This window comes from Aquarana catesbeiana, linkage group LG04 (genome assembly GCF_042186555.1).
Source record: "Aquarana catesbeiana isolate 2022-GZ linkage group LG04, ASM4218655v1, whole genome shotgun sequence".
Taxonomy (NCBI): domain Eukaryota; kingdom Metazoa; phylum Chordata; class Amphibia; order Anura; family Ranidae; genus Aquarana; species Aquarana catesbeiana.
This window is the reverse complement of record NC_133327.1, coordinates 419,333,580-419,351,744: the sequence shown is the minus strand read 5'-3', so window position 1 is coordinate 419,351,744 and position 18,165 is coordinate 419,333,580. Positions and strand designations below refer to the sequence as shown.

General features: G+C 41.6%; 1 protein-coding gene across 5 annotated transcripts in view; it reads left to right on the top strand.

Annotated features, from left to right (window-relative positions):
• The window catches only part of MAP7 (microtubule associated protein 7), a 296,620-nt gene that overhangs the window by 277,332 nt on the left and 1,123 nt on the right, over window positions 1-18,165 (top strand). For all 5 annotated transcript variants that reach the window (XM_073627341.1, XM_073627342.1, XM_073627340.1 and 2 more), the window contains 4 exons: window positions 3,074-3,124; window positions 6,779-6,830; window positions 8,621-8,756; window positions 11,156-11,349. In XM_073627341.1, coding sequence (XP_073483442.1) covers window positions 3,074-3,124; window positions 6,779-6,830; window positions 8,621-8,756; window positions 11,156-11,349 — 433 coding nt within the window. The remainder of the gene's footprint in view (window positions 1-3,073; window positions 3,125-6,778; window positions 6,831-8,620; window positions 8,757-11,155; window positions 11,350-18,165) is intronic.

The following is an 18,165-nucleotide window of genomic DNA, read 5'->3' as shown; positions in this document are numbered from 1 at the left end:
TTAGAAGGGCAATAGGCCTATAGCTGGAGCACAGCATATTATTTTTTCCCTCTTTTAGTATCAGGGTAATAGTTGCGAACAAGGAATCCTCCCCCATCACACTTTTGGTACCTAGATCATTCCAGAAATGGCACCAAGGTTTCTTTATATTTATTTAAAAAAAAGGTAGTGAACCCGTCTGGGCCCAGGCTCTTTCCTGCTGGAGAATCCTTTAATGCGGAGTAAATTTCTGCTTCAGTTATGGGTCTGTCCATGTCTATCCTGTCTCCTTCCGCCAGCCTTGTCAGCCCTGCTTCACTCAGGAATTCCTCGACCCTCCTACCCTTTGTCTGCTCTAGGTGTCCCTTTTGACCTACTGTATAGAGTGCCTCATAATATTTCCTGAACTCTTCTGCTATACCTTTAGTTGTGAATACTGTCTCACCCTTTTTATTTTGGATTCTTTCGATGAAGTTTAGGTCTCTCTTACTTTTTAATAACCTTGCAAGGTGCTTACTTGACTTGCTGGTATCTGTAATGCACCACTGCAGCGGTAGGTAGAGCAGCAATGAGACTGGTGCCAGCAGGAACAGGTTAGGACAGCCAAGTTGTATTGGTGGTGAGTCTGGTAACTAAACTCTAGACCAGCTGGGTCACATATGCATAGACCAAAGCCAAATGGTACCAAAACAGCAGCAAGGAAACAGCAGGGTCAGAACAAGTCGGGTCATTTGTGGTATACACAGAACAGGTACAAGCCAGTTCATATGTGGTATACCCAGAGCAGATATAAGCCGTGTCATATGTGGTATACACAGAGCAGGAACAAGCTAGGTCATATGTGGTATACCCAGAGCAGATATAAGCTGGGTCATATGTGGTATACACAGGGCAGATATAAGCCGGGTCAAGCAAGAGCAGTTCTTTGAGGTAAGAGAGGGTTAATTTTCATACCTTGAGATGAGTCATTATCTTATCTCCATACCTTCCATGCTTTTCTAGGAAACAAACTTGTTATCTGCAGGCTGCTGTGCTTAGCTGATAATTGCTCAGTGTGTCAGGGGTCCAAGTTCACCTAAGGCATAGGCTGTTCACCCCCTCTTCCTCAGTTCCTCTTATCTTTACTTGTGGCTTATGGATGGCTTATGGGGAGTGAGAAGGGCTGCAGGGGGGGGGGGGGGGGGGGGGGATCTCACAAGGGGAGAAACGTTCTCCCAGCTACACAGGGACAAGCTCCCCACATGGAGGGATCGTTAGCCTCCAGCTTCTCCCAGCGGCTGCAGTAGCTCTGAAGTGATGCAGAGTGAGGTGGTCTGTCCCATGGCTTCCTCTGTCAAACCCTCTGCAGGCTCTCACCCTGCACTGCGTCCTTACTGCTCGGTCCGACCATCCCTCCTCAGCTCCCACACACCAGCCCCGTCGGCAGGCCCCTCCCCACGCTCTGACGTGTCACGTCAGCATCCTCCCACCTGGGCAGGCTAATTCTAATCAGGCGTCCAACTGGTTCTTGGGCATATTTTTTCAGGCTGGAAAACCTTAAAGTGTTCTCTTTGTTGACCATTCTTGTTGCTGGTCTGTTCTCCCCATTTGGGTAGTTATATTATGTCACCTGTCAGTGGTTGTTTAGATCACATCTTCTGCTGGTGTGGAACTGGTGGCCTTAAAACTAGTTTTTCCCTTGGGTGGCAATTTGAATCCTGGTCTGAGTATCAGGTTGATCCTCTGTGACCACACCTGGATCTTTACCACTTCCACTACCCTGTTGGAAATGCAACCTCCTCTTGAGCAGACTCTGGCCTTGGTCCTTCTAGTTGTTAGAGATGGTTTCTGGTTCTATCCTAGATCCATTAGTGCTTGTAGCCCACCCCTCAATTGGACTGCTTTTGGACATCCCAAATGTCTAACAATTACTACATTTCTGTGTCCCCTAATGGGTGGCAATTCTTTTTCCTGCTCTGAGCACCGATTTAATCCTCTGTGACCTCCTCTGGGTCTTTAGCACTTCCTTTGTCCTGTTGAAACTTAAACTCTTCTGGTTTCAATTCAGGAATTGGTCCTTCTGGTTGTTAGAAATGGTTTCTGGTTCTATCGTAGACTTGTCAGTGCCTGTTGCCCATCCCTAAGTTGGACTGCTTTTGGACATCCCAAATGTCTAACAAGTTGTATATTCCTGTGTCCATCAATGGATAATAAAGATAATACAATATATGTACTTACCATAAAGTCTTTTTGTTGGAGTCCATTAAGGCACATTGGATAGGTCTCACTCCTCTGAGGCATTGCGATTAGAGGCACAGTTATATGGGGGCTGGCCCTCTTCTTTTTTTTTTTTTTTTTTATGTTGGTGTCCAAACCTCTTGTAGGTGGTAGGATATAACCCAAATGTGTCTTAGAATTACTGAATTCCTGTGTCCCTCAATGGACTCCATCAAAAAGTTTTTATGGTAACTAAAAAAATCTTATTTTCTAGCTTAAAGGGGTTGTAAAGGCAGACTTTTTTTTATCTTTATGCATTAAGATAAAAAGCCTTCTTTGTTCAGTGGCCCCCCTAATATTTACCTGAGATCCCACTCTGTTCAGCGATATCCACGAGTGTCCCAGCCATCCAGATTCTCCTTCCTGATTGGCTGAGGCACAGTACAGGCGCTATCGGCTTCCGCTGTTGTCAATCAAAGTCAGCTAGCCAATCGGGAGAGAGGGGGAGGGGCCGGGGCGGGTGTCTGTGTCTTAATGGACACAGGGAGCTGTTACTCGGCTGCCCCCATAGCAAGCTGTTTGCTGTGGGGGCACTGAAAAGCAGGGAGGGGCCAGGAGCACAGAAGAGGGACACGAGAAGAGGATCTGAGCTGCTCTGTGCAAATCCACTGAGGAAAGAAAATGAGACTTTACAATCTCTTAAAATAGAAACCTGTTTTAGTGGGAACAATAGCTAGGTTTCTCATGTGGCTTAATTTGGTAATAACATTATACAAATAAATAAGCTTACAAGCACAAATGTAACTGCCTAATTTTGAAAGCAGCATTCATAGAATTCAGTGATTCTGACAAGGCACTTTCAGAGTATTTAACAAGACTACTTTATTTTATTCCACAGCGACTGGAGGAGATCATGAAGAGAACAAGACGTAGTGAACCTGGGGATAAGGTAGAATCATTTTATGTAAAGACCTAGCTAAAATAAGTGCTTCAAATTTCTGGAAAAAAATCAAGTGCTGTGTGTCATGGAAACCCATGGATGTGCGTGCCATGGACGTTCAGTTTATTGCATTAATCTCTGTTGGATCTCTATCCAACACTTTTATTTAACTTTTGGATAGAGTGGGAGAGGTTACAAGTTGGTTTTATTTCGGTTTGTGTCCCTTTTGGGATGGTTTCCCCTCAATTCCTGCCCTAAAGACATCCAAGGTATTGGTCTTAAATTCTTCCTGTTTCTATTGCATTCCCTATTAGGTGCAGGTGACCTGCCACTGTGTTTTCAGACGGCAGTAAAACAGAGAATCTTACAACATTTTACTGTATACCAGTGGTTCTCAACCTGGGGGTCAAATGACAATTTGCCAGGGGTCACCAAATCCTGGGCTGTTCCTGAAGCTCGTGCTGTTCTCCCAGCCTTTTCGCAGCCGCCCAGCAGGGCTGTCCTTGGGGCCTGCGGTCGCCCACTCAACCTCTTCGCAGCCGCCCATTCAGTTCACAGCATGGCTGGGGGGCAGAGACTAGAGGTCAGCTGACTGGTGAGGAATGAAGTGGGTGGGGCAGGAGGAGACCCTATCTCCTGATTTCGGCATAGGTGTCACTGCTGCGAGACACCACAAAGTCGGAGGCACAGTGAAGCCGGAGACACAGTGAGTAACACTAACTGTGATTATAGTTGCCATTAAAAGTCCCCACTACAGTTCTCAGATCAGCAGATGACCTTGATCAAGAGCACCTAAGCTGGCTGATCAGAACCCCCGCCAGCACTGCCACTCATCCCATTCCCTCCACCAAGGAGTAAGAGAAGGAATAAAAATAGAGAATACATGGAAGGGAGAGGAAAAGAGGGGGAGGAACAAAGAAAAAGGGAGAGAAAGGAATAAGAGAAAGAACAAGAAAGCCAACTAGAGAGAGGGATTGGGGGGACAACAAATTAGGATAGAGAGGGATAAAAGGGAATGAAAGGAGAACAAAGAGAAAGAGTGGTACATCCTAAAATGTACCATAAGGGGTTTTAATACTGTACAAGTGGAAGGGACTCAGGGAGCGCTAAATGTCCGTGGGTTAGGGGCGCAAATTACTTGTTTTGCCTTGGGAGCTGACAACGCACGCTACGAAAATAATTTTACTATTAGGGGTCCCCACAACTTAGGAAATTTTATCAAGGGGTCATGGCACTAGAGGGTTGAGAACCACTGCTGTATACAAACGTTATAGAAAAAGGTTATGGCTCTTGGGCCTTGAGACGTGGAATCACCCCTTTCCATGGGTGGTCAACATGTGGCCCTCAAGCTATTGCAAAACTTCAAGTCCCATGAGGTGGTGCAAGGCTGACAGTTTACAAGCATGACTCCCAAAGGCAAAGGCATGATGGGACTTGTAGTTCCGCAACAGCTGGAGTGCTACAGGTTAAGCATGCATGCAACAATCTCACAAAAATGAATTGGTTAGTGGTAAGTGCATAGGTACCCACTCTGTTCTCTGAATATCTATCATGACAGTATCCCCAACCAGTTGAGAGAAGATTTTAAACTTCATTTCTGTCAAAACACTATGTTGCTGATTGGTCACTGAACTTGTCTACACCACTGCCTCTCTAAAGCAGGAAAGTTGCTGCCCCTGGCCACTGAACATAACCTAATAATGCAATGGAAAGTGATGAAAAAACTTTGTGAAACTGTTTTAGAAATAATTGTAGTTTAAACAAAAACACCCCCCTTTCTTCAAAGTCCCACACTGGGTCCTCTCCTTTGATTCTTTTTCACTCTTTCTTTCTGCCTTTATCAAGGGTTAAAATTCATCCCCAGGAGTAGATATGGCGCCGTTCCAGACCTGATGGAGTTCAGGTGTATGCTGCTCCCTTAGATGGGAGGGGAAAATTATTGGGGTGGAGGAAGAAATATATAGTGCCTATTAAATGGGTATCCACTGCCCAAAACCAGATGCAAAATAAATAAACAAATAAACCTAGATGTGAAACCAAATATGAACTACCGTAAATAAACTCCTGAATGTGGCAGGCTGTGTGCCTGACTCAATATAAAGTGCAACGCCCCCTTTATATATGATAGATGTAATTAAATAAATATGTGAACAAGTGCTATAACCTAATGGTTAATAAGCATATACAATGATCATATATATACAAGGTTAAACAAATATGCAAATATAAAGTGCTAGTGTGAGTGAACATGTTACTGTTATATGTATTGGATTATAAGGTGCTGTTGTGCCAGTGAAGGGATCCGTTCTGGTGGGCTCTTCAATGAGTGAACATTTAGTGCGTGCCTTATCCATGATCCTATAGTGACTGCACTCACCAGATCCTTCACCCCCTCTTGGGGTCTCACACCTCCACAGTATATGCCATTGTGTAGCAATGCAGGGTAACTCCATCCTTAATGTTGATTATGGGGAGGTTCCATTATAGAAAGAGGGAGCCCACATACGTAATACTGTGTAAAAACGTATTTATCGGTGCAAACGCTAAAAAGGTACTCACATTCGGTAAGAGTAAAAAAAGCATATATTGCTGACACAAGCTTCTGTGACAGGAAGTGATGCAAGGACGTATGCTGACTCTTCCCAACGCGTTTCATCACTCTGACGTCATCATACAGTATTACGCTATGTGGGCTCCCTCTTTCTATAATGGAACCTCCCCATAATCAACATTAAGGATGGCGTTACCCTGCATTGCTACACAGTGGCATATACTGTGGAGGTGTGAGACCCCAAGAGGGGGTGAAGGATCTGGTGAGTGCAGTCACTATAGGATCACGGATAAGGCACGCACTAAATGTTCACTCATTGAAGAGCCCACCAGAACGGATCCCTTCACTGGCACAACAGCACCTTATAATCCAATGCATATAACAGTCACATGTTCACTTGTTTATTCACACTAGCACTTTATATTTGCATATTTGTTTAACCTTGTATATATATGATCATTGTATATGCTTATTAACCATTAGGTTATAGCACTTGTTCACATATTTATATATTTATTTAATTACATCTATCATATATAAAGGAGGCGTTGCACTTTATATTGAGCCAGGCACACAGCCTGCCACATTCAGGAGTTTAGTTAGTTCATATTTGGTTTCACATCTAGGTTTATTTGTTTGTTTATTTTGCATCTGGTTTTGGGCAGTGGATACCCATTTAATAAGCATTATATATTTCTTCCTCCACCCCAATAATTTTCCCCTCCCATCTAAGGGAGCAGCATACCCCTGAACTCCATCAGGTCTGGAACGGCGCTATATCTACTCCTTCTTTTCTTTTCAAACATTATACTCCACCTAGTGGAAGTAACCTGTAGAGGCAGCAGTTCCAATATACATATCAATCCCTACAGTACACGGTCCATTGCACGGGGACCCCTTTTTCTTTTCAAAATTCATCCCCAGACTAAATTATTCATATAGAGATTCATTACAGCAATCAGATATTTGAAAAATTCCCATGCTCCACTTCAGTGCTGTTGTTCTGTAGAAAACATGGCTTGTAACAAGAAATGTTGGTCTCTATCTAAAAATCTTGTTAAGCTCATATAGTTAGCGTTTTACTGAAAATTAAAACTGTTTTTGTTTTTCAGCAATCCTCTGTTCAAAGTAATGGAGAAATACCAAAAACAATAGAGAATACAGGTAATTATTTTAACATACCAGTAGCCATGACTTACAATTATGACAAATCACAGAGAGCTATAATTTACAATCTCAGCAGCGTTGGCAGACAGTGACTCCACCCAAATGACAACTTGCAGATCGTAGAAAGCTTAAATCGAAAACTTGTGCAGATCTTCACAGATGAACATCAGATCATGAATCATAGTATGTCTAGCTCCAGCACTTACATATGCTCAGAACAGATTAGTGAGCATCTCCTCCCTACCGAGTGCGGAAGGGACAAAATTATATAAAGGCAAACAGCAATGCATGTGTAACTAGTTAATCTGTCATATATGATTTTCAATGTACATTAGGTGTACAATTGTAGCTGAACAAGCTATTTAGGCTCTCCAATGTTGCTTAATCAATTTCAGTTGAAGGTTATTGAAAATGAAACAGTTAAGGTTTTCATGTTGTTAAATTTACTTCATATTTTTATATTTTATTTACATTATTTAGTTGGCCTTAAAGTGCCTCATACATATTTTGAAAGTATATAGAAAAGGGAGGAAAAGGGGTTCTTAAGCCTCTAGATATGGCAGGATTTTAATGGCACTAGTCCAAAATATGGTTAAAATGTATAAAGTTTATTACAAAAGTGCATTTGAGCAGTATGTATTGTGTCAAAATCTCCACAGAACTCAACGCATTCCTTGGACTTTGATCCACTTTTTCAGGAGCTTATTTGTGGAACACACACACACACACACACATAGTGTGCATATATATATATATATATATATATATATATGTGTATATATATATGTATGTGTGTGTGTGTGTGTGTGTGTGTGTGTGTGTATATGTATGTATATATGTATGTATATATATATATATATATATATATATATATATATATATACATATACACATACTATCTTCATAGATCCAAAGAGAACATACATTTATTACAATCACGTTTTTCATAAGTCATATAGTACAGAAAAACATATAAATATATATGCACACACTCATGAGATTGTTTTTCTGTACTATGTATCCATGAAAAACGTGATTATAATAAATATATGTTCTCTTTGGATCTGGTGAAGAGAGTCCAAAATCCAAGAAACTGTAGATTTTGACATGATACATACTGCTCAAATGCACAACTGGATATAGGTCTGTAATAGGGTCATTGGTGTAATACCTATGTATTACACAGATTTTGTTTTTATTAAAATGTCTGTTTTATTTTTTTTAGAAATGCACATTTATAATAAACTTTGATATATTTGCCATTAAAATCCCGCCATATCTAGGGGCTTGCGAACAACCCTTTTCTTCCCTTTAAATTTTATTTAAAGAGAAATAGACTTTACCCTACATCACCATACATACTACAAGCATGCTCAGTGTACTCTAGCACAACCTGACTTATTCCCCTCTGTGTCTTAAGTTGTCCAAGCCGTTTGCTTGCATACAAGTCCCACTTCTTAGAAAATCATCTCCTGACAATTTCAGGGCTGTGGAGTTGGGTGCGTTTAGTGGCAACAAGAGTAGATGTGAGTTTAAAGCTGCCTCTTGGGCACATAAAGGATGCAAAGGAGGATGTGCCAGTTACGTGGTGCATCATTACTCCTGACATTTTGTAAACTCTTTTTCAATTAGATATGAAATATGCACTTTAAAGGCAAGGATAACTAGAACATTACAAAATAAAGATAGAATGTGCTTACATGTTTAATCTCAATATAGGTCTTAACTTTCATACATCACGCAGCAGAGTTAGGCAGCTTGATAACTAGTTTGTTGTTTTTTTGCAGCCATCACATCATCATCTTTACCAGAGGAACAAGAACCTGCGTTCCTTCAGGGTACAGCAGAAACTCCTCGCAATGGAGAATTATTGACTTCCTCACCAAGGATTATTACTTTTCAACAGACTTTAACTGTTGACAGGTGAGACTTGTAAGGCTGGTACCTGCCCTGCATAAAGCATGTTGCCCCACACCAGTGCCCATAACCAAACTTTGATGTGGCCAATGAAGCAGCAATATTATATGAATTGCTCTTTGTGTTGACTCAGAGAGTATCATTGTGAGACACGTACAGTTGTGCTCATAAGCTTACATACCCTGGCAGAATTTGATTTCTTAGCCACTTTTCATAGAATATGAATGATAACACAAAAACTTTTCTTTCACTCATGGTTAGTGTTTGTCTGAAGCCATTTATTATCAATCAATTGTGTTTACTCTTTTTAAATCATAATGACAACAGAAACTAGCCAAATGACCCTGATCAAAAGTTTACATACCCAAGTTCTTAATACCGTGTATTGCCCCCTTTAACATCAATTATAGCTTGAAGTCTTTTGTGGTATTTGTGGATGAGGCTCTTTATCTTCTTAGATGTTAGCCGCCATTCCTCTTGGCCAAAAGCCTCCAGTTCCTGTAAATTCTTGGGCTGTCTTGCACGAACTGCACATTTTAGATCTCCCCAGAGTGGCTCAATGATATTGAGGTCAGAAGACTGAGATGGCCACTCCAAAACCTTCACTTTATTCTGCTGTAGCCAGTGACAGGTTCGACTTGGCCTTGTGTTTTGGATCATTGTCATGTTGGAATGTCCAAGTACGTCCAATTCGCAGCTTCCTGGCTGATGAATGCAAATTTTCCTCCAGTATTTTTTGATAACATACTGCATTCATCTTGCCATCAATTTTGACCAAATTTCCTGTGCCTTTGTAGCTCACACATCCCCAAAACATCAGTGATCCACCTCCGTGTTTCACAGTAGGAATGGTGCACCTTTCATCATAGGCCTTGTTGACTCCTCTCCAAATGTAGTGTTTTATGGATTTGGCCAAAAATTTGGTCAAATTTTAAATTTTGGTCTCATCACTCCAAATGACTTTGTGCCAGAAGGTTTGAGGCTTGTCTCTTTGCTGTTGGGCGTTTTGTAAGTGGGATACTTTGTGGCATTTGCGCAGTAATTGTTTTCTTCTGGCGACTTGACCATGCAGTCCATCTTTCTGCAACTTCCTTCTTATTGTGCATCTTGAAACAGCCACACCATATGTTTTCAGAGAGTCCTGTATATTACCCATGTTATTTTGGGGGATTTTGTTTGCATCCCATATTTTCCTGGCAATTGTGGCTAAAATTTTAGTTGGTCTACCTGACCATGGTTTCGTTTCAGCAGAACCCCTCATTTTCCACTTCTTGATTAGAGTTTGAACACTGCTGAATGGCATTCTCAAATCCTTGGATATCTTTTTATATCCATTTCCTGTTTTATACAGTTCAACTACCTTTTCCTGCGGATCCTTTAACATTTTGCTTTCCCCATGACTCAGAATCCAGAAACGTCAATGCAGCACTGGATGAAGGATGCAAGGGTCTGTCAGGAGTCCAGAAGCTCATTGACCTTTTATACACACACACACACTAATTACAAGCAAACAGGTCACAGGTGAGGATGGTTACCTTTAATAGCTATTTAAACCCCCTTTATTTTAACTTGTGTGCATGTTATCAGGCCAAAATCACCAGGCTTTGTAAACTTTTGATCAGGGTCATTTGGGTAGTTTCTGTTCTGATTATGATGAAACAGTTGATTTATAATAAATGGCTTCAGCCAAACACTAACCATGAGTGAAATAAATGTTTTTGTGTTATCATTCATATTCTCCGAAAAATGGCCAAGAAATCATAAATTCTGCCAGGGTATGTAAACTTATGAGCACAACTGTATATAAAATATACAGGTTACTGTCATTTTCGGCCACACGCAGCTTCTTTTAACAGGATAAACATTATTCTTCAGTTTGCATCCACTAAAGGAAAGTTTCTGGAATATTGGTGGTGGAACTCTGCGCTCCAAACTTGGTAGAGGTTCTAAATAGTTGTTATAGTGTGGCAGCTCTCTGGCCTGTGCCAGCCTCAGTAGAGTCCTTGGCAGATATATAAGCCTTGTTTTGGGGGCAAATTGCAGGACACCAATGTATCTGAACTAGAAATGTAACCACTAAACCAGAGCTATATACATGGTCTGGTCTTGAAATGCTGTGTAAATTAAACTGATATGGCAAAGTACTAATGCGCTACCAACAGTGTAACAATACAAATAAAGTGCTAATTAATAAAGTGCAAACATATAAATGCTAAATGGAAAAAAAGCAGCTAAACTTCTATAGTCTAAACAACACCTCTAAAAATGTATATCGTGTAGTGAAATAGCACGTCTTTTTTTTTTTTTTGACGTGCTATATTAGCGCTACTTCACTACATGATATACACTGTGTAAATTAAAGCCATGTCCTGATGTATTTTTCCATTTTTTTTAATACAATTTAGCACAGAGAATCAACCCAATGAAAATGGGTTATGTACACCAAACAACAACTTTGAAGAGATCATCAATTTGCCTGTTGGAACTAAACCAATCAAACTTGATGCTCTAAATAATGAAGGGAACAGTATGGAGAACCTTCCTCGGAATCCAATTATAGCTTTTGAAGTTGATAATGTGCAAACGCCACAAACGGCAGGTATGTTGGTCTACAGATGTCTATAGGTCAGAATAGGGCGGAGATTTTTATGATTGTGTGTGTCTTTGTTATGGAGATTTTTTTTTGTTTGATTTTTAAATGCTTTGTTTTTTCTTAAAGGCAATTTCTCTTCCCTTCCTTTTTGTGTCTGATAGCCAACAAGGCATACAGGCAGCAATCAATTCTCAACAAGGGGTTAGGTTCTATCCTCAATTAGCTAAAAAATGTGTTTATTGCTGTATGTGTGTCCCTTGGGGAGGTTTTTCCCTTACTTCATGTCTGTTGTGCCAAATATACTGGAATTAGGGAGGTTTTCTCTCACTTCCTGTTCTATCATAAGTAATGTATAATCTTCGAAACAGGGAAACAGACAGCAAAAAAAAAAAAAAAAATGATGACAGATTCTAATTTTTTCCCAGTCTTTTAAAAACTAGATATGGGTTTCAGTGTTATTGTTTTGCAGTATTTTGACTTACCTGAGGAAAGGTTTAATAATAACAGGCACCAGTTGAGGTATAATGTTGAATTTCTTAATCATACATCATAAGACACAGGAGAGTTAATTCTTTGACCACTGGGTTATGCTCAAGCTCCAAGTGATTCGACACTGGCAAATATCAAAGCTTGACAATGCTCAGCGTTGAGGTATAATGTTGAATTTCTTAATCGTACATCGCAAGACACAGAAGTGTTAATTCTTTGATCATTGGGTTATGCTCCACCTTCAGGTGATTGGACACTGGCAAATATCAAAGCTTGACAATGCTCAGCGTTGAGGTATAATGCTGAATTTCTTAATCGTACATCGCAAGACACAGAAGTGTTAATTCTTTGATCATTGGGTTATGCTCCACCTCCAGGTGATTGGACACTGGCAAGTATCAAAGCTTGACAATGTTCAGCATAACCCCTCCCACTCCCAGCATTGCCTCAGTTTTTTGCTAGTGTCCATAGGTCATGAATCTGTGCAGAGAGAGGATTTTCTGTTTTTAATGCATTGATTTCTGCTTGAACTGCCCTTCTCTGCTGAGCTTTGGTAACTGTTATAGCAGTGGCTGTTTTCTGGATCAGTCCCCACGGATGCTTATATCCCACAGGAACAGTACCTGGACCTCAGGGGAAAAACAGGGACAGCCAGTAAGCTGCATTGGCATTGGATCCCATGTATGGGGCTCATTTTGGTAGGCATTTGCTTTGTGAGTTAGCTGGTGGGATGCTTTACAGGTCGAGGACCGTGGTCTGCTGCAGATTGATATTTTTTTTTCTGAGTCTGCTCTGTGCCCTTGTTCTGGTAGGGTGGTGCTGTCTCTCTACCATATGAGAGACTGAGGGCACAGGGGTTATTTTGTAAGCCCCAGCACCTAGGAGTGGAGCAAGTTCTGGGTGGTTGGCACCAATAAAAGGTGCTGTGGACATCCACTTGTACAGGGCGCATGCACGCTGCCCTGTTTTGAAGTACAAACTCCTCCTATTGGGTGCTATTGAGCTCCTTTTGTCCGAACCCTGGGGTGTAATAGAAAAGTTCCCCTTGTAAAAAGTTCTGAAGCTCCAAACCAGCAAAGTCGAGCAAAAAACCTTCTTCCCAACTTTTGCAGGTGTGAGGAGGGGGGTGCTGCTTGGCTGCCTTTGCAGCTGTTTGGGCTTGAGATATTTCTGATGTCTGGATTTAAAAAGTTGTGTACAGAAGCTACAAGGTGGAGGTTTGAGTCTTGCAACCTCCATGCTGTCTTCTGCAACAAAAGAACAGCCCTGTTGGCTGCAGTGGACCAGTTTCACTCTCAGGGGTCATTGCCCCTGTTCTGGAATCGGAAAGGTTTTGTGGTTACCTGTTCAGGATGCCCACGCCAAATGGCAATTTGCAGCCTTTTCTGGAACTAAAGCACTTTAACAAGTTCTTATATATTCAAAAGTTTCATATGGAATCTGTAAGGTCATTGGTTACCCTCTGGGAGATTTCCTGGCCTCAGTGAACATCAAGGATGTCTACCTCTACATCCTTATATTTTAGTTTCATCAGAGCTAGGTAAACCAACTCAACGCTGAAGTCGGAGAGATCCTTTCTCCCTGTAATTTGGAAGGCGCTGACAATGGATGCCAGACTTCCAGTGTCTCCTGTTAGTGGATATTGTCATCACAGGAAGCTTAGATACTAATAAACATCCTGGATTTCGGGGTGATTCAACTTGCCCTTTACCACTGGACCCCCCTGCTACGGGGACTGCCAGCCAGGGTCCAATCTGACAATGCCATCATGGCAGTAACATATATATAAATCAAGATGGTACCAGAAGTTAGGCTGCTCTTCAAGAAGTGATCATTTTGACTTACAAAACTCTGTATTCCAGTTTTGTCCATGGTACACATTCCTGGCATAAAAAATTGGCAAGTGGACTTCCTAAGCTGCCAGCAGCTGCATCCAAGAGAGTGGTCGTTCTACATTTGGGGAGTTTTACCAGCTCTTTCTTTGGAGTGGGACAACAGATGTAGATCTAATGGTGTCCAGGCTCAACCACAAACTGGACAAGTTCTGTCCAGGAATCCTTAGGCCTTCAGAGTAGGTGTCATAGTCACTCCACGAATTTAAGTCAACCTAATTTATGCATTTCTGACTTCCCTTCTCAAGATCCTGCCTCATCTGCATCACAGGATAGAAAGGGAAGGAATTCCGATGATTTTCATTACCCTAAAGTTGCACAGGAGGGAGTGGTTCTCAGACATAGTCATACTCCTGGCAGACTCTCTGTGGGCCCTACTGCACTGTCCAGACCTTCTCTCTCAACTCCTCACGTTCCATCATGCTTCACAGTCACTGTCTAGATGGCTTGGCTGATGAAGCTCAAGTCCTGAGGGACAGGGGTCTTGCATACCCTGTGATTCCCATTTTTGAAGGCCATAAAGGCCTCCTCTTGTAGAACTTACCAGCGTACATGGAAAGCATGCTTTTCTTAAAGCGAAAAGGGAGCATGTGTTTTTTCCTTCAGTCAAGATAGGACAAGTCCTTAGCCCTGAGCTTTTTGTAAAAGAAGTTTCTCACATTGTTCTACCACTCTCTGCACTAACTTTGTGAGACCTCAGTCTGGTGGTGTTGTTTGAACCCATTTGGGAAATTTTTCTCCCTCTTCTGTCATGCAAGGTAGCCTTTCTCGTGGCTGATACCTCAAGCAGGGTGTCTGAGCTTGCTGCTTTGTCTCGTGAGAAACATGTTCTTGTGTTTTTTTTAAACCACGTATTTCCTACTGGCTGAAGGTGAACATTGTGTTGCCTTTCATTTTGTCCGTCTTCAAAACATCATAAAGATATTTGGTTCACTTCTTGGATGTGATTAGGGCTGTGCTAATCTACCTTGTAGCCACAGCCTTGTTTTGTCAATCTTACACCTTGTTCGAGTTGCCTGAAGGCTGCCTGGTGTTCTGCTCATACAGTTGCTAAGTTTTACCAGGCTGAAATTCAGGCTTGGACAGACACTGACCCCTGTCGGAAAATCTAATAGATGGCCCTGTAAGGGTTTTCTCAGTTATTCCTTCCTTGTGTTCTGTTAAAAGGATTGTTCCTGTTGGGATCATCCCAATGATTAACAAATTAAATCTCCTAGGTAGTAGACAACAAAAAACACTTTATCGCTAAACCCAGGGGAGAATCAATCTTTCTTCCAAAATGCCAATCAAGGGTGCAGCTTTGCTCCGACCGGGAAATCCTCTGAACACACTGCAACAAACGCCACAGGAGCGCACAACCACCTTGTGCATTACCATTGCTTATATTTATTGAATCCACACAGACAAATGGATACTCACATGCGAATAAAAAACTCTGCAAGGGTTCAAAGAAAACAATTGTTCTCTATGTGCCCTGTTCACACCACAACACTTGTATCACGTGCACATTTTTTCTGCGCAGGAATCTGTAACACGTATGCAGTTTTCTTCATGGAAAAAAATTGACTTGACATCAACATTGTGTTATGAACAAAGCACATAAGACGCATGAAAACTGATGTCAACAGGCATAAAAACTGTAAATTGTAAGGTAAACTCGGGTCTCTGCAAGTGAAATCTGCATGGTTTTTCCATCAGTTTTTATGCAGGTTTGGTGTGAATGAGGCCTGAGACAATGTTGGGGTTATGCCAGGTGGTGTAGAGCTTTGCTGTTTGCCAGTATTAAATTATCTGGTGGTGGAGAATAACTGAATGAGTTAAGAATTAACAATCCCATGTTCAGTGATGTATTCCAAGAAAGGGATTTTGTATGAGATGCTTTGTGAACCTCGTTGCCCACTATTTTATCTATCGAAACTAGTCTTCTATAACTAAGTCATTTGTTTTGTTTATAACAGTAGTATCCATTTTATGCTGCTATATTCTAAATGCTTGCGAGTTCTGTGTAATTTTGAGCTTAAAAAGTTTGGGGCCCCGAAAAGTCAAATCCCCCCCCCCCCCCGTTTTTCTTTGAAACTGGTACATATACAGTATATATAGTATAAAACGTAAAGTTGTGTGGGTTTAACATGTTCTACAAATGTTGTCATACGTTGTGTTAAGGCAGCTTTTCACTTTAAATGGGCCTTCAGGTTCCTGAATGCATGAAGTAAGGCACCTACCCTATTTTTGTCAGCACAGCGCACCCATCCTTCACACCTGTATGTTGCCTTTTGTTATAGTGCTGCTGCACTTGTTTTTAATGTATTCGTACAGTGGGGTGCCATTGAGAATAAATGTCAATACATTGCAACACCTGTATTCAACACCACGTCATCATGCCCAGGTTTTAGTTGTGCAAATGTATACAGTGGGGACGGAAAGTATTCAGACCCCCTTAAATTTTTCACTCTTTGTTATATTGTAGCCATTTGCTAAAATCATTTAAGTTCATTTTTTTCCTCATTAATATACATACAGCACCCCATATTGACAGAAAAACACAGAATTGTTGACATTTTTGCAGATTTATTAAAATAGAAAAACTGAAATATCACATGGTCCTAAGTATTCAGACCCTTTGCTCAGTATTTAGTAGAAGCACCCTTTTGATCTAATACAGCCATGAGTCTTTTTGGGAAAGATGCAACAAGTTTTTCACACCTGGATTTGGGGATCCTTTGCCATTCCTCCTTGCCGATCCTTTCCAGTTCTATCAGGTTGGATGGTAAACGTTGGTGGACAGTCATTTTTAGGTCTCTCCAGAGATGTACAATTGGGTTTAAGTCAGGGCTCTGGCTGGGCCATTCAAGAACAGTCACAGAGTTGTTGTGAAGCCACTCCTTCGTTATTTTAGCTGTGTGCTTAGGGTCATTGTCTTGTTGGAAGGTAAACCTTCGGGCCAGTCAGAGGTCCTGAGCACTCTGGAGAAGGTTTTCGTCCAGGATATCCCTGTACTTGGCTGCATTCATCTTTCCCTCGATCTCAACCAATCGTCTTGTCCCTGCAGATGAAAAACACCCCCACAGCATGATGCTGCCACCACCATCCTTCACTGTTGGGACGGTATTGGAAAGGTGATGAGCAGTGCCTGGTTTTCTCCACACATACCGCTTAGAATTAAGGCCAAAAAGTTCTATCTTGGTCTCATCAGACCAGAGAATCTTATTTCTCACCATCTTGGAGTCCTTCAGGTGTTTTTTTTTTTTTTTAGCAAACTCCATGCAGGCTTTCATGTGTCTTGCACTGAGGAGAGGCTTCCGTCGGGCCACTCTGCCATAAAGCCCCGACTGGTGGAGGGCTGCAGTGGTGGTTGACTTTCTACAACTTTCTCCCATCTCCTGACTGCATCTCTGGAGCTCAGCCACAGTGATCTTTGGGTTCTTCTTTACCTCTCCCACCAAGGCTCTTCTCCCCCGATAGCTCAGTTTGGCCGGACGGCCAGCTCTAGGAAGGGTTCTGGTCCTCCCAAACGTCTTCCATTTAAGGATTATGGAGGCCACTGTGCTCTTAGGAACCTTAAGTGCAGCAGAAATTTTTTTTTGTAACCTTGGCCAGATCTGTGCCTTGCCACAATTCTGTCTCTGAGCTCTTCAGGCAGTTCCTTTGACCTCATGATTCTCATTTGCTCTGACATGCAATGTGAGCTGTAAGGTCTTATATAGACAGGTGTGTGGCTTTCCTAATCAAGTCCAATCAGTATAATCAAACACAACTGGACTCAAATAAAGTTGTAGAACCATCTCAAGGATGATCAGAAGAAATGGACAGCACCTGAGTTAAATATATGAGTGTCACAGCAAAGGGTCTGAATACTTAGGACCATGTGATATTTCAGTTTTTCTTTTTTAATAAATCTGCAAAAATGTCAACAATTCTGTGTTTTTCTGTCAATATGGGGTGCTGTGTGTACATTAATGAGGAAAAAAATGAACTTAAATGATTTTAGCAAATGGCTGCAATATAACAAAGAGTGAAAATTTAAAGGGGTCTGAATACTTTCTGTCCCCACTGTAAATGCATCATAAGGCTTGGTTCACACTATGTTCGGCCGGGGGGGCACAATAGGGGGTCCGGTGTATCCCCATTCACCGTTTCAGGTCAGAATTTTTGGCTGAATTCGGACCTGAAATAGAGCCAAAGACGCACAGGACCCTTATGCTGTGCGCTCCGCGGGCACCCCGGAGATGTTTGAACCGGCTCCATAGAGAGCCGTTCACACTCTCCTGTCATGCGAATTGGATGAGAAGAGACCCCCCGCAGCCAATTCGCAAAGTGTGAACCCAGCCTTAATATTTATTTTATAGAAGGGAATAAAAGTGTGCTCATTTTTCCCATTTGGGCAAAATTCCCTATCTGTTTTCAGTGTTGAATCATGATTTTTATAGAATTGCCAAGCTGC